At 34.6% G+C, this 18,080-nt stretch overlaps 1 protein-coding gene across 1 annotated transcript in view; it reads right to left on the bottom strand.

Annotated features, from left to right (window-relative positions):
* SYDE2 (synapse defective Rho GTPase homolog 2) overlaps positions 1 to 18,080 on the bottom strand; it is an 81,868-nt gene that overhangs the window by 26,531 nt on the left and 37,257 nt on the right. Inside the window, 1 exon segment of the mRNA XM_074266350.1 lies at positions 11,378 to 11,504. Within this exon segment, the coding sequence (XP_074122451.1) occupies positions 11,378 to 11,504 (127 nt within the window).

Below are 18,080 nucleotides of genomic sequence, written 5' to 3'. Positions count from 1 at the left end.
TTTCTGGCTGTCCTCCATGCCTAGAATGTTCTCTCCCCCTTTCATACCAAATACTCATTTTCCTGGCATCCTTTAGGCTCAACTAAAATCCTATCCTTTCTTCTTTTTTTCTTCTTTAATTGCATAGTTTTTATTTCAGTGCCAGTGTTACAGACACAACACAAATGTTCCAATTAAAAGAACAAATTCAATGGAATGCCAAGGTCCAAGCCAGGCTCAGGAAATAAAAGAAAGGTTTGGAGTAATGGGAGGGGAAAAGACTCTAATGTGTTCTAGAATGAGTCTAGATTCACTCTTCATGTGGGTTTTGTGTCCATTAGTCAAATCTTTACAACTGGTGCTGCCTCTTTTTTTATCCATCTACCAGATTTTAGCAGCCAAGTCAATGGCTGGGAAAGAATGTTAAAATTTTGGGGAATAGAAGTATGATAGCTTCTCAGTGTATCTATAAGTTGTCTACTTTGTATTTGAGGAGAAAAAGATAAAATCCTATCTTTTACAGAAAGCCTTTCCTAAGCTTTATTAATTCTAGTGCTTTTCCTTTATTTACTACTCCCTATGTATTCCTATATTTATATTTACGCCTATATCCCAGTATATAGCCTGTTTGTAGATATTTGCCCCATTAAATTGTGAATCCCTTAAAGTCAAGAACCGTTTTGCTTATTTTCCTATCTCCAGCATTTAGAACAGCACCCAACACATATGAGGAACTTAATAAAAGTTTGCTGTTTGAATGAGACCCAAATTCAAACAAGAAACTACACATAAGATTAAAGGAGTTTAAAGGGAAAAAAAAGATGAGAATAGTGGGTGTATGCTATTCCCCTCTTTTGTCTTCTAAGCAAGGAAGAAAACGGCATTCAGAAAGAAGGCACTGGAGACATTTTTAACTGACTTTATAGGCTAAGTATGTATTTTCTAATAATGTATTAATTATAAAACAATACACATAAAGTTCAATAAATTGGGCCTATTTCTGTATTAGTCAATTATAAAATGATTCAATATATCATTAATTCATATAGGCACTCTATTATACTCTAGAAAAAAATTCTATATACTATGGATGGAGGGAATATATACTATCTACTATATACAGTATATATAGTAATATATTCTATATACTATGGATAGAGGGAAGAATGAGAGGAGAAGATAAGAGAGAGACGGGGAAGTGTTGGGAGATTAAATAATAGCAAGAGATAACTAAAGTTGAAGAGTTAGCAGAAATAGGAAGTAAGAGATATAAACAAACATAACAACAATGATCAGAAGTAGAATTTATTAGAAAAAAAAGTAGAGGTAGTAATCATTTATTTCAGATAAAGCCAAGCAAATATTTCAATCAAGAGAGAGAAATCAACATTTATGTCACCTATATTATTATTGTTTTAAATGTATGTGTGTGTATGTATACATGAATATATCCATGCTTAATTGCAGACTGCTTGAGGAAGGGGAGGGAAGGAAAGGGGAAAAAATTAAAATAAAAAGTGCACAACAGATAACATAAGAAAATGTAAAAGGAAGCTAAGAAAAGATATACAGTTATAAATATGTCTTCTATTCTGATATATGTTTTCTGAGAATGGAAATTAATTGTTACATGTTCCAAATCCCCCTTATGCTTTGCTAGGTACATGACAATGCTTTTGTTTTCTTTTTCTGCCTTTTTCTTGCTTTGCATTTAAATTTTAAATAAATAAAATAAAGTTTTAAATACATAAAAAATCATATGAAGATGGGTTGAAATTTTTTTAATCCATTGTTGAATTAAGACAATTCCTGAAGGTGTAAGTATTATCTCTACAATAGCTTTCAAATGAAGAGTGGAAATCAATGCTAGCGTTTCGCTATTTTCAACACTTGTGTGTACTTCAGCTGCATGCCTATGTAACCTCAGCTGGATCCCTACTAAATTAGTCATCCTAAAATTCACTTCCATTTCATATACATCAAATTACAAAGAGGGTTATTCTCAACCTTTTACACTTCCTGAATTCAATCACACCTCCTCATTCTCAGTAGATAATCTTGCTTCTTACTTTAGTAAAAAGACAAGACTATCTGATCTTCAGCACCCTTTAAATTTACTTTAAAAGATGCACTCCCCTCCAAATCACTATTGATCAGAGAAATGCAAATTAAGACAACTCTGAGATATCATTATACACCAGTCAGGTTGGCTAAGATGACAGGAACAAATAATGATGAATGTTGCAGGAGATGTGGGAAAACTGGGACACTGATGCATTGTTGGTGGAGTTGTGAAAGAATCCAACCATTCTGGAGAGCAATCTGGAATTATGCCCAAAAGTTATCAAACTGTGCATACCCTTTGACCCAGCCATACTACTACTGGGCTTATATCCCAAGGAAATACTAAAGAAGGGAAAGGGACCTGTATGTGCCAAAATGTTTGTGGCAGCCCTTTTTCGTAGTGGCTAGAAACAGGAAAATGAATGGATGTCCGTCAATTGGAGAATGGTTGGGTAAATTATGGTATATGAAAGTTATGGAATATTATTGTTCTGTAAGAAATGACCAACAGGATGAATACAGAGACTTATACCAACTGATGCTGAGTGAAATGAGTAGAACTAGAGGATCATTATACACTTCAACAATGGTACTTTATGAGGATGTATTCTGATGGAAGTGGATATCTTCAACATAGAGAAGAGCTAATCCAATTCCAATTGATCAATAACGGACAGAATCAGCTACATCCAGAAAAGGAACACTGGGAAATGAGTGTAAACTGTGAGCATTGTTGTTTTTTTTTTCTGTTTTTTTTAAATTAATTTTTATAATTATAACATTTTCTTTGACAGTACGTATTTATAGGTAATTTTTTTTTTTTTTTTACAACATTATCCCTTGTACTCACTTCTGTTCAGAGTTTTTCCCCTCCTTCCCTCCACCCCCTCCCCTAGATGGCAGGCATTCCCATACATATTAAATATCTTATAGTATATCCTAGGTACAATATATAAGTGCAGAACCGCATTTTGTTGTTGCAAAGGACTCTAGCTTTCTGGGGTTTTATTCTTTACCTCTGCTGTTTTCATCTTCTCTGCTGTTTCTGGCTTGCTGCCAAGATAGAATATCCACACTGGGGTAAAAGTCATTTCACAGAAATGGAAGAGATTGCACTCCTCCCCCCTCTGGTCTGAGCAGTGTAAAATGCCTGCTTTGCTCTCTCTGCTTGCCCTTAGTTTGCGCCCAGTCTGTTCATCCCCTCCCCCAAGCAAGCGCAGACCTTTTCTGGCGAATTTCAAGGATGTCTTCTCTTGGTGATTATTTGTGGGGTTTTTTTCTGGTCAAGCATTAATCCTGAGGCTTTTCATGAAGTAAGTTCTGAAAGAAAATGTGGAGCTCCTCCTCCTCTCCGCCATCTTGGCCGGAAGTCCAGGCTTACCCTATTTTTTACTTGAGTTGAATTTTTTGAATTAGATATTCCTCTAAAACTTCATCTTATTTGATTTGGCACATTGTTTTAGCTTACCACAATCTTTTTGGACCCACATTATGTCATTTAACATGTTAACATCTCTCCTAACTTTGTCATCTGCAGATTTGATAAGCATGGAATCTCTACCTTTTTTTATAAGTCACTGATACATAAGCAAATAGTTAGCATGCAAAACAAAATGTGAAGGATTTGAATCCAGTGCCATGGGGAAGAAAGCTTAAAAACTGTGGGAGTAAGAAGAAACAAGAGACCATTTCAGGCTAGGGTGGAAGAAGAGACTTCATGGAGGAGATAGATTTGACTTCAGTCTTACAGAGGAGGTTGGATTTTGATTGGTAGGATACTGGAGACTGAGTGTTCTAGGTAGAGGAAATGATAGGAAAAGGTACAGGTTGGGGAAAGCACTGGGCTTATTGGGGAATGTTGAGGGGACCATTATGGATTTGGGTGGAGTAGTAGAAGATATATTCTAAGTAGGATTTATGTAGTACAATGACTGTGGTTTAAATATGTGGCTAAAATGTTTGAAATTTATTTATTTTTGGCAGTGGAGAGCTATTGACTTTATGAATAGTGCCATGAGCACAATTAAAGCTGTGCTTGAATGATATTAATTTGGGGAGAGAATGTCCTGGTAAGGGGATGGGTTCAAAGGTACACTTAGAAGGCTTAGTCTCATAAAGGAGAAGGAGGAAGAGGAGAGAAAGAAAAGCTTGGGGAGTATATCTTTTTTTTTTTAATTATTAATAATAACATTTTCTTTGACAGTACATATGCATAGGTAATTTTTTTTTTTTTTACATTATCCCTTGTATTCCCTTCTGTTCTGAAATTTTCCCCTCCTTCCCTCCACCCCCTCCCCTAGATGGCAGGCATTCCCATACATATTAAATATCTTATAGTATATCCTAGGTACAATATATATGTGCAGAACCCAATTTTGTTGTTGTTGTTGCAAAGGAAGGATTGTATTCAGAAGGTAAAAATAATCTGGGAAGAAAAACAAAACTAAACTAAACAAAAAACAATGCTCACTATTCCGAAAGGCTAAGGATCTTGGTATGCAGCCAAGAATAACTTACCCAGCAAAAATGAGCATCATTTTCCAGGGAAGAAGATGGACATTTAACGAAATAAATGAATTCCATCTATTTTTGATGAAAAAAACAGACCTACATAAAAGGTTTGATCTTCAAATACAGAACTCAAGAGATTTCTAAAAAGGTAAAAAGAAATCTTGAGAACTATACTTCTGCCATAAAAATATGTAAAGAACATATGTATAATTTGTCCTAGAAACTAGAGGTGGAAAGGAAATTATATCATAAAAAAGTGTAAAGTGGTGGTACTACATCTCATGAAGAGGCAAAGGTAACCTATTAAATCTGAGAGAAAGAAAGGAGGGAGATGAACATAGTGTGTATCAACAGACATATTCGATTTATGGTGAAACTTCTTCTACTTCATTGAAAAGTGAGAGGGAAGGAGTAAGCTAAGGGGAAGGGAATACAGAAATTGTGAGGAAAAGGGGTAAAATAAGGGGAGGAACTTTAAGGTGCGGGAGGGATATTAAAAAGGGAAGGCTGTGAAAAGCAAGTTGTGTTCACAAGTTTAATATTGGGTAGGGGGGTTAAAGGGAAGGAAAGGGGAAAAGCATAAACAGGGGTTAATAGGATGGCAAGCAATATAGAATTAGTCATTCTAACCATAAATGTGAATGGGACAAACTGCCTCATAAAGAGGAAGCAGTTAGCAGACTGGATTAAAAGTCAGAATCCTACTATATGTTGTTTACAGGAAACACACCTGAAACAGGGTGAGACATTCAAACTAAAAGTAAAAGGGTGGAGCAGAATCTACTATGCTTCAGGCAAAGCCAAAAAAGCAGGGATAGCCATCCACATCTCAGATCAAGCAAAAACAAAAATTGATCTAATTAAAAGAGATAAGGAAGGGCATTATATCTTGCTAAAGGGTAGCATAGATAATGAAGCAGTATCAATATTAAACATATAGGCACCAAGTGGTGCAGCATCTAAATTCTTAAAAGAGAAATTAAGAGAGCTGCAAGAAGAAATAGACAGCAAAACTATAATAGTGGGAGATCTCAACCTTGCACTCTCAAAATTAGATAAATCAAACCACAAAATAAATAAGAAAGAAGTCAGAAGGGTAAATAGAATACTAGAAAAGTTTGATATGATAGATCTTTGGCGAAAGCTAAATGGAGACAGAAAGGAGTATGCTTTCTTCTCAGCAGTTCATGGAACCTATACATAAATTGATCATATACTAGGGCATAAAAACCTCAAAATCAAATGCAGTAAGGCAGAAATAGTAAATGCATCCTTTTCAGACCACAATGTGATCAAAATTAAATTTAATAAAAAGCCAGGGGAAAATAGACCAAAAATTAATTGGAAACTAAATAATCTTATACTAAAGAATGATTAGGTAAAACAGCAAATCATAGACATAATTAATAACTTCACCCAAGAAAATGACAATAATGAGACATCACATCAAAATGTGTGGGATACAGCCAACGCAGTAATAAGGGGAAGCTTTATATCTCTACAAGCCTACTTGCATAAAATAGGGAAAGAGAGGGCCAACGAATTGGGCTTACAACTAAAATTACTAGAAAAGGAACAAATTAAAAACCCCAGACAAACACAAAACTTGAAATTCAAAAAATAAAAGGTGAGATTAATAAAATTGAAAGTAAAAAAACTATTGAATTAATTAATAAAACTAAGAGTTGGTTCTATGAAAAAAACCAACAAAATAGACAAACCCTTAGTAAACCTGATTAGAAAAAGGAAAGAGAAAAAGCAAATTGTTAGTTTTGAAAATGAAAAGGGAGAACTCACCACTAATGAAGAGGAAATTAGAAGAACAGTTAGGAGCTACTTTGCTCAACTTTATGCCAATAAATTCCATAAATTAAATGAAATGGAAGAATACCTTCAAAAATATAGCTTGCCCAGATTAACAGAGGAAGAAGTAAGTAGTCTAAATAGTCCCATCTCAGAAAAAGAAATAGAACAAGCTATTAACCAACTCCCTAAGAAAAAATCCCCAGGACCAGATGGATTTACATGTGAATTCTACCAAACATTTAAAGAACAACTAACTCCAATGCTATATAAACTATTTGAAAAAATAGCGATTGAAGGAGTCCTACCAAATTCCTTTTATGACACAGACATGGTATTGATACCTAAGCCAGATAGATCTAAAACTGAGAAAGAAAACTATAGACCAATTTCCTTTATGAACATTGATGCTAAAATCTTAAATAAGATATTAGCAAAAAGACTTCAGAAAATCATCCCCAGGATAATACACTATGATCAAGTAGGATTTATACCAGGAATACAGGGCTGGTTTAATATTAGGAAAACTATTAGTATAATTGGCCATATTAATAATCAAATTAATAAAAACCATATGATCATCTCAATAGATGCAGAAAAAGCATTTGATAAAATCCAACATCCATACCTACTAAAAACGCTTGAGAGTATAGGATTAAAAGGACTATTCCTTAAAATAATAAGGCGCATATATATTTAAAACCTTCAGTAAACATCACATGTAATGGCAATAAACTAGAACCTTTCCCTATAAGATCAGGAGTGAAACAAGGTTGCCCACTATCACCATTACTATTCAATATAGTACTAGAAACGCTAGCCTCGGCAATAAGAGCCAAGAAAGAGATTCAAGGAATTAGAGTAGGAAATGAGGAAATCAAACTATCACTCTTTGCAGATGACATGATGGTATACTTAAAGAACCCCGAAGACTATGCTAAAAAGTTATTAGAAATAATCCAGAATTTTAGCAAAGCTGCAGGATACAAAATAAATCCACATAAATCCTCAGCATTTTTATACATTACCAACACAATCCAACAGCAGGAGATACAAAGAGAAATTCCATTCAAAATAAAGGTCGATAGTATAAAATATTTGGGAATATATGTACCAAAGGAGAGTCAGGAATTATATGAGCAAAATTACAAAACACTTGCCACAAAAATAAAGTCAGATTTAAATAATAGGAAAGACATTCAGTGCTCTTGGATAGGCCGAGCGAATATAATCAAGATGACAATACTCCCTTAAACTAATCTATTTATTTAGTGCTATAACAATCAGACTCCCAAGAAACTATTTTAATGACCTAGAAAAAATAACAACAGAATTCATATGGAACAACAAAAGGTCGAGAATTTCAAGGGAAGTAAGGAAAAAAAAAAATAAATGAACGTGGTCTACCTGTACCTGATCTAGAACTATATTATAAAGCAACAGTCACCAAAACCATTTGGTATTGGCTAAGAAATAGACTAGTTGATCAGTGGCATAGGTTAGGTTCACAGGGCAAGACAGTGAATAAAAATAGCAATCTAGTGTTTGACAAACCCAAAGATCCCAAATTTTGGGATAAGAATTCATTATTGACAAAAACTGCTGAGAAAACTGGAAATTAGTATGGCAAAAACTAGGCATGGACCCACATTTAACACCACATACTAAGATAAGATCCAAATGGGTCCAAGATTTAGGCATAAAGAACGAAATCATAAATAAATTGGAGGAACATGGGATGTTTTACCCCTCAGACTTGTGGAGGAGGAAGGAGTTTGTGTCCAAGGGAGAACTAGAGACCATTATTGATCACAAAATAGAACATTCACCAAATTACACCAAATTTAAAAGTTTCTGCACAAGCAAAACTAATGCAAACAAGATTAGAAGGGAAGTAACAAATTGGGAAAACATTTTTACAGTTAAAGGTTCTGATAAAGGCCTCATCTCCAAAATATACAGAGAATTGACTTTAATTTATAAGAAATCAAGCCATTCTCCAATTGATAAATGGTCAAAGGATATGAATAGACAATTTTCAGATAATGAAATTAAAACTATTTCCACTCACATGAAAGAGTGTTCCAAATCACTATTGATCAGAGAAATGCAAATTAAGACAACTCTGAGATACCACTACACACCTGTCAGATTGGCTAAGATGACAGGAACAAATAACGATGAATGTTGGAGGGGATGTGGGAAAACTGGGACGCTGATGCATTGTTAGTGAAGCTGTGAAAGAATCCAACCATTCTGGAGAGCAATCTGGAATTATGCCCAAAAAGTATCAAACTGTGCATACCCTTTGATCCAGCAGTGCTACTACTGGGCTTATACCCCAAGGAACTACTAGAGAAGGGAAAGGGTCCTGTATGTGCCAAAATGTTTGTGGCAGCCCTTTTCGTAGTGGCTAGAAACTGCACAATGAATGGATGTCCATCAATTGGAGAATGGTTGGGTAAATTATGGTATATGAATGTTAAGGAATATTATTGTTCTGTAAGAAATGACCAACAGGATGAATACAGAGAGGCTTGGAGAGACCTACATCAACTGATGTTGAGTGAAATGAGCAGAACTTCAACAATGATAATATATGAGGATGTATTCTGATGGAAGTGGATATCTTCAACATAGAGAAGAGCTAATCTAATTCCAATTGATCAATGATGGACAGAATCAGCTACACCAAGAGAAGGAATACTGGGAAATAAGTGTAAACTGTTTGCATTTTTTTGTTTTTCTCCCCAGGTTATTTTTACCTTTCCGAATCCAATTCTTCCTTTGCAACAACAACAACAAAATTCGATTCTGCACATATATATTGTACCTAGGATATGCTATAACATATTTAATATGTATGGGAATGCCTGCCATCTAGGGGAGGGGGTAGAGGGAAGGAGGGGAAAAATTCGGAACAGAAGGGAGTACAAGGGATAATGTTCTAAAAAATTATCTATGCATATGTACTGTCAAAAAATGTTATAATTATAAAATTAATTTAAAAAAAATCTTGGGACCAGGAAAAAAAATAGGGTAAGCCTGGCTAGAGAATTGTCCTCTAAAGAAAGATTTGGTGGGATCTAGCGAATTGTAAACCCAGTGAGTCAACAGCATGAGATGGGAGTAAAAATAGCTAAAGTAACTAGATCAAATAAGGAAAGGCATAGTGTCCAGGACCAGTAAGATTAAAGTCCTGCTGTATTCTGCACTGGTCTACTGGGAGACCTGGGTTTATTTCTGGGTATACCATTTCAGTAAGGATAAAGAAGCTTAAAACCATCTACAGAATGAAGGCCAGTCAAAGGGCTCTGATGATACATGAGGACTAGCTGAAGTATCTGAAAATGTTAACCCTGAAGAAGATAAAACCTTGGGGAGACATAACAGCTAACCAAGTACTGAAGGTGCTCATGCAGAAAAGGAATCAGGCTTGGCTAGGAACTAATCAATCAACTAGAAATCACCAATAAGGAAATTCAGGCTTGGCACAAGAGAACAATCAGAACTTTTCATCCTTTAAAATCAGTTCAGCTTTGGAGCTCCCCCATCATGGTCCCCTGGCACCCTCCCTCTGACTGAAGGTCAGTGAGCTCCTCCTTCAGCTACCATTTAAAGAATGCCCAAGATAGCCATATCCTCCATTCCCACCTAACTGCAATTCTCCAGCCTTCTCCATCAGGCCTCCCCCTGTTTTTCAGCTTCTTTTTCTATCTTTTTTCTCTATTAAACTGTAGGCTCCTTGGCTCCTTGAGGATAGGGGTTGTACTTTCACATCTGTATTCCCAGAGCTTAGCAGAGTGCCATGCACATACTAAGTTTTTAATAAATGCTTACTATTAAAAAGTAGAATGGACTGCCTTTAATGGCAGTGAATTCACCTTCACTAATTTTTTTCACTTCTTTTAAGTTTTTTTTTTTTTTTTTTAATCTTTAATGACCACCTGTTAAGAACATTATGGAGATTTCTGTTAATTTACAAGATTCTGAGGTGCCTCCCAACTCAAATATTCTGACTCCTACTAGATGCAAATTCCTTGCGTACTAGAACTATATGAGATCTTTAATACCATGAAATCTTTTTTTCCTTCTGAACCATTCTATTCTGCTGAAACAGTACCTTTAAAAATCATCAACAACCTTTTCCTAATAACGAGATCCAATGATCTTTTCTCTTTATTGCCCTTTTCATAATGCATATGACATTAGTGAGTACCCCTTCCTTCAGACACTATCTCTTCTCTTAGCTTTTAAAATAATATACTTTCTCCAAATGTATCTCAACTAGTTCATCTGTCCCTTTCTAATTTTTTGTCTATTTTCTAATTTCATAAAGTAATCTCCATGGTTCTGTTCTCAAAACTCTCTCGCCTTTGCCAATTTCTTTTACTTGTAGAACTTCAGTTATTTCTTTAGAATAAGATCTCAGAAACTGATATCTGAAAGGAAATTTCTTCTATGACATTATTGAAAAATAATCACTAAATCAGCTTCTGAAGTAGTCTTTTCTATTTCAGATGACCTAAACATTTAAAAGAATTTTATCCTAAAACTGAGCCAAAATCTGTGTTTTATAAATTCACCCATCATTTGTTTGTGGTTCTCCCCTCTGGGGCCAAGCAAATCAAGGTCCAGGTCTACCCTTAAAATACTTGAAGGGCATTACCAGGTCTCATTCATTCCTTAAAAGCAATCTCTTTTTCAGGCTGTACCCAGCAGGCAAGACCGGATCGTGGAAAGAGTGAAGACTCTAGAGTCGCATCTTACCTCATGTCCCTGCAGAGGTCACTAAATTTCCTTAGATTTCAGTTTCCATATGTATAAAATGGGGAAGGCCTATGATCCATGCTAGGATCTCAGGGCATCTGACTACTCCTAGCTAGTGAGCAAGCTAGAGAAGGAAAGAGAGCCAGAAAGCAAGACTCAAAGTAAATCTCCATGTGATTTTACACAGCAGAATTAGAACATCAGTATTCTCTCCTAAGAACAATTATATAAAATAAAGGAAATGTATTACCTGTAATTACATTTATGTCTGGATATTGATTTTCACACAGACCAACAGCCTTGCTATCCTTCTCAAAGGCTTCTCGAAGTTCTTTCTTGACTGCTGCTGAACCACATAATCGATATAGACCTACTACCTAGAAATAAAATCAAAGCCATATTATGGTAAAATGTGATAAAAAGAAAAATGAGTATCAAATGCACTATATATGGCTGACATTAATATACAAGGAAATATTTTATAATGGCATTAAACTTGAAAATTCCTCAAAGACAAAATTATGAATTTCATAGAAGCCTACTTTTTAAATTTTAATCACTGTTCTGCAATATTTTTTCCATAATTCTGGATATCTGTATCTTATCCACTTTTAATTCATTTCTCACATATCTATCCACTGGGAGAAATATCTCTGTAGTCAGACATTTTAGAGCTAGCACACACAACACTATTGCAGGTCAGTCATACAAACACTGAAACCTTAGAATGCGGTTCAAAACAAAACAAAACACAGAAAACCTTCCCTCATACTTCATTACTAAACTTCACTTTATGCTGTTATAATCATCTTGTGTAGGTGTATTATTTATACTGCTGGATCCACTTTGTAAATCTAGCAAATTACAATTTAATTAATGTTATCTAAATGAAGAAGAGAGTGAGATTCATATGTTTAATTCTTTTATTTTCATTTTCTATCATTAAAAAATAATAACTGAATCCAAGGTAAAACTTTAAATAAATATTAGTAAAGTACAGGCATAACAAAAGCCATGTACAAAAACACATAATATAATCAGATTTACTGGGGGAAAGTAACAGTTTCTTTAAAAAAAAAAGAAATCATGCTTAATATTTATGAAAAATTTAACAGTCAAATATCCTCATAAGAATGAAGAGAAACAAATCAACAATCTATCTGTTTTTGAAAAAGTCTCTGCCAAAATTTTACAACAAAGACTATTTTCAAAATTGAGTCCATGGATTGCATCATGGTGGGGCAGATACTATTCAGCATGGAAAAGAAACTGGCTCAGCTACAAGAAACAAAAATAGGAGAGATTAAAAAGCCGTATCTTGAAAGAGGAGGATAAGTGGTAGAGTTCCCTAGGAATTAGGGCCTAGGACTACTCTTATTTAAAACATTTACAAATGACTTAGAAGAAGCACATAGCAAAACACACAAATTTGAAAATTCCAATCACAAAAGACTGCAAGGAAGGAATTTTTTGAGACTATATCAATGAGGCACAAAGTACCAAATGGGCTTCACAGTAGGTAAGTCATTAAAAAAGAACAGGAAAAAAAATAGAATTCACTTAGTGTGATCCAAGTTGTCACAAACCAAGAAAGAAAGTTAGGAATCACTGAAAACTACTGCTACAGCAAAAACATATAACAAAAATCCTAAGGTTCTAGAAATATTTTTAGAATCAAAACCAAAAGTATTACTTTTCCACTGTATAAAGCCTTTATGTATCTATATCAAGAAGACTTGATAAAGAAACATCTTCTGGTCAGAACTCTATAGGAAGAAATAAAATAGTCCATAAATGAAGGAGGGAAAAAATCTGAGCAGTTTGTTTTTCTGGCATTGTTTCTGGTTTTATGGCTGCCACAGTTCTAAAAGCTACAAAAAAGTTTTTGATTTTTGAAATGAAATAATGCCAGAAGGATCTAGGAGCTCTACAACTGTGTGCCTACCCAGAAGGGTTCTGCAAGGAAATGGTGTTCCAACTAAGCAGGCAGAGAGACCAGTGTCTGTTTTTGAGGGCAGTTATGATGTGTCCAAGGGAGTCCAGCACAATGGCTCAGACAGAAGAGAGTAGCCCTGCAGCAATGCCACAAGCATGAGTGTCTTTCCCTGGAGAATGATAATGATAAATATGATGATGAATAATGCTTAACTGGTGCTTTACAAAAATTATTTCATTTTCCTCAAAACAACTCTGGGAGGTAGGTGAGGTGCTATTATTAGCCACATTTTACATCTGAGGAAACTGAGGCAGAGTTTGTCTACAATTAATCAATCAACAAGCATTTATTTAGCACCTGCCAAGAGCCAGTCCCAGTGCTAAGGTTCAGGGATACAAAGAAAGGTAAGAACTTTCGGGAAGCTTACAATCTAATGGGGAACACAATGTGAACTAAATACATATAAAGCAAGCTATAGAAAGTTAATAAGAAAATAATAAGGGCAGATGCTACAATTAAAAACAGTAGAGGAAAGCTTCCAGTAAAGAGCAGAATTTTAGTTGGGCCTAAAAGGGAACCAGGGAAGTCAGTAGGCAGAGCAGAGAATGAAAAGCATTACAAGCATGGGAAAACCAGAAAAAAATGCTCAGAGCCAAGAGATGGAATGTCTTGTTTGTAGAACAGCAAGAAATCCAGTTTCACTGGACCCAAGAATACAGTTTGGGAAGTAAGGTAAAAGGAGGTCAGGTTATGGAGGACTTTGAATGTCAAACAGAGCATTTTGTATTTGCGCCTGGAGGCACCAGGGAGTCTCAGGAGTTTGAGTACAGCCTGGAATGTAACATGGTTGGGCCTGTGCTTTAGGAAAATCACTTTAATGGTTGAATGGAGGATAGAATTGAGGCAGGGAGACAATCCGGGTGTAAGATGACCTGGATAGTCGTAGTGTCAGAGGAGAAATAAGGAGGTATGCAAAACAGGTTGCAAAGGGGAAGACAACAACAGACCTTGGCAACAAATTGTATATGGGAGGTGAAAAATAGGATGTAAGTGTGAGGGACTAGAGGAAGACAACCTATACCATAATGGAGGAAAGAAAATTCAGTTTGGGGTTTGAGTTTAAAATGTCTAATGGGCATCTAGTGAAAGACCTCTGCCTTGAAGATGCGAGATTGGAAGTCAGCAGGGACAGGATAGGAGATTTGAGAATTCTTGGCATTAGAGATGGGTTACCTTAGGTCTATGGTATAAGATTTTGTTGGTAGCAGTACTACTCCTTCACTAAAGAAAATCACAGTGCTTGTGAATTTCTGAGGCAGAAAATGCCCCAGTGCTAAGAGGAAACGCTGAATTTAGGTAGACTACTCTTCAAACAACATCTAGTCAAAGGCCTGTTTTCTGCAGCTTTTCCAAAATGGTCTTCTGTTCTGCTGACATTTTACTTGATAACAATAATTACTTTATTGCTTGAATAACTTGAAAAATAAAATATTATAAAACTTAACATATTAACATCATAATCACATCTCTGCCCTTATTGACATCCTGCTAATAGGAACAAACACCGGATACATGATCATTTTGTATATGTTCATTAATAATAGCTATAATTACTATTTGTATTATATAATTAGTCTATATATCTGTATTACATAACTAATATAATAACATCTACTAATCATCTGATCAAGCAAATGAGCACCTACCCAATGTTTACTATGTAATGATAGCAATGATAAGAATGGGTGCACTGGCGGCCTACACTGCCGTTCTTAAAGCACTTTTCTCCTAACAAAACTATGTGATAGACAGACAAGACAAGAAATAACAATGATAACCATACTGGTGACAACTCAACATTTATATGGAAGCTTGGAGATTTATAAAGGTTTCCTCACTGCAACTGTACAACCATACACAGCACAAGCATTATCCTCCTCAACTTACAAATAACAGAAGTGAGGTCCATAGCAGGTAAGTTGCTTGCCCTGGGTTACACAGCTAATATGATGGAGCTGAGCCATGGATCTAGGTCTCTCCACTCCAAGTCTACTGCTGTTTCAACTATGCTACACTGCCTTCTCAATTGAAAAATTAGTAAGTATAGAAGATAAGTATGGAAGATAAGATTAAGAAGTATAGAAGATAAAATAAAATTTTTTAAAAATTCCAATAGGGAACAGAGTGTTTAAAAAATGGATAAAAACCATGTTTTCACATTGAAATATTGCAAATTTTTCCCCCCCTGAGGCTGGGGTTAAGTGACTTGCCCAGGGTCACACAGCTAGGAAGTGTTAAGTGTCTGAGACCAGATTTAAATTCAGGGCTGGTGCTCTATCCATTGCGCCATCTAGCTGCCCCAAAATGTTGCAAATTTTAAAGTTATTACTGTCAGAAATGTAAATTTCAGGAAATTACAATTAGGCAAATTTATTATATGAAAATTGTTCTAAGTGAGTATTTTTAGGTTAGTATTTAACTAACCACCAAACAAATCAAATTTAATAAACTTATATGGAACTATTTCACATAGTAAACTTATGGTATCCATTACTCCCCAAAATGGCAAAACCTGAATTTACTAAATTAATGGATAACAGATCTAAGATAAGTTATAAGGGGAAAATGATCATGTCTGCAAATGTCCCTAATGCTGATGTAGAACATCATTACTTTTTATAATACCACTTCTGTGTATTTTTTCAAAATCTGAATCCTAGACTTGATGGACCATGAATCTCATGCAGTATGACTAGTCTTTTTAAGTAGTTTTAAAGCTTTTGCAAAGAACCTGAAATAAAACAGGCCTATGTAAAGGATTGTTTTTGTCTGTGTGTTTAACAGGATCTGATGTGCTTAGCCAAAGAACTGGAATAGTTACAAAGATTAACCAAATTTTTGGTAGAAAGCCAATTGTAATGTTCAAGCATAGTAAATGAGCACTCTCTCAATATGGGAAAAGAGGTCTAATTCAGGAAAGTGTATTTCTAACTGCAAGATTATAAAAACTACTTTTTAGTTTGTAAAACACTTTAACCAAATAGAGTAAACTATAGTTCCAAGAAAGAACGGATGATCTGCATCAAGTTATGCAAAGTAAAGAAAACAGAACCAAAAGAGCAGTATAAATAACAAAGACAACTTGCAAATAAAGTCAGTATTGAGGCAACATAACTCTGGCCAAAATCAATAGCCAATGTTAGTACCATACCATCCAAAGTAAAGGACACATCCCACTTTTCTATTGTCAGTAAAACTGTTTGAGGGAAGGAAGGCAATGTGTATACATATTGGGAGTCTATGTATCAATTTTTAAATTAAAAAAATTCAAGAAAAAAACAAATAATGCACAAACATCACCAACAAAGTATTAGAGTATTTCCCTGAATATTATAGAAATCTAAATTATATCTTTCAATGAATCAAATTTACTTATAAATTACTAAAGGATTCATTAAAAAATAATTGATATATCAAGAAGTAATTACTGTTCTATAAATATTTGTCCAATTATATTATCTTCTCACTTGACATAATTTTGCAACAAATATAACAATACTTCAGATAATAAGATAACAAAATACTAATGTTACATTGTTTTTTACTTTAATAATCTACAGTCTTTTAAAAGTAACTGACAAATGTAATACATGTCTGACAAATGAACAGGTCTTCTACTGGCTAAGGAAGAAAAGAAAATTGCTTCTTCATGTTCATAAAAAGCTTAATTGGGAAGGAAAAGCACAGTTCAGGCATAAAAACTTTTACACTGATTTTCTTATTTAATGCCAAGAAGAGTAAGTCTCCATAAAAGACCATTTTTGTCTATGTATTTCTAAGGCTTTTTAATCTTGTACATATTTCAAGAACAGTAGAGTTACAAAATGAAACAACTGTTTAGTAGGAGGCCAATTACAAGCCTAATTTATTATGCACAATGTTTTTATGATGTGCCCAAAGGATTTCCCCTCACAGAAAGTCAGCTCCTTGAGGTCAAAAACTGTTTCATCTTCATCCTTCTGTCCTCGGCCTCTATCACAATATTGTGATAAACAATAAATGTTGATTTGATTGATTAAAGCCACTTACTGTAAATAGTGGAATTGGTGAAAAAACTACAAAAAGTCCTAAAATTGGAAGAAGCCCCAAAATATTTGTTGGTCTAAAACTCTACCTTTAGAAAAAGAGCTATTATAATTCTCATTTTATTGAAGTTAATTGAATTTATTGAAGTTAAATCACATTCTTAAGTTCACCAGTTAGTGGTCAGTGACACTGATGGGGCAGCTAGAGCACTGGACCTGAAGTCAGAAGACTTGGGTTGTTCAAATCTGGCCTCAGACATTCAGGAGCTATATGAAACATGGCAAATCACTAAAATTCTGTCTGCCTCCATTTCATCATCTGTAAAATGTTTATAATGAAAGCATCTGAATCCTAAGATTTATGGAAAAATCAAATGAGATATTTGTAAAGCACTTATAGCCCAATGCCTTACTAGAGAAGGCACTATTAATGATGACAATGATGAAGAACTAGAATCCATGTCTTTTCTTGATATCAAACAGATGTCCTAATATCAAATAGTACTTCTTTCAGATTAACTTATGAACTTTAAAATTCTTATTAGAAGTAATGATTTTATGTCTTAAATATTCAAGTTAATTTTCTATATAACTTGTGTTATGAAAATATGCTGAACTTGCCTTTAATTTTTTATATAACTTAAGTTGTGTTATGAAAATATGCTGAGCTTGCCTTTAAGAGAAAACACACTATATTAGAACAGATTTGGTACCAGAGGACCTGGGACTGCATCTCATCTCAGCTTCTTACTAGCTGTGTAACAGTAGGCAAATCTCTTAACTTAATCCAGCCCTTGGTTTTCTCATCTGTACAATGATAGGAAAGCTAGATTAGATCACCTATAAAGTAGATTTCAGCATTAATTCTATGATCCTGTGAAAATATAGTAAATTTCAAAATTACTTTAATAAAAATATTTAAATATGATCAT

The sequence above is a fragment of the Sminthopsis crassicaudata genome, chromosome 4 (assembly GCF_048593235.1).
Source record: "Sminthopsis crassicaudata isolate SCR6 chromosome 4, ASM4859323v1, whole genome shotgun sequence".
Taxonomy (NCBI): Eukaryota; Metazoa; Chordata; class Mammalia; order Dasyuromorphia; family Dasyuridae; genus Sminthopsis; species Sminthopsis crassicaudata.
The sequence above is the reverse complement of the archived record's forward strand: the minus strand, read 5'-3'. Positions and strand labels throughout refer to the sequence as shown.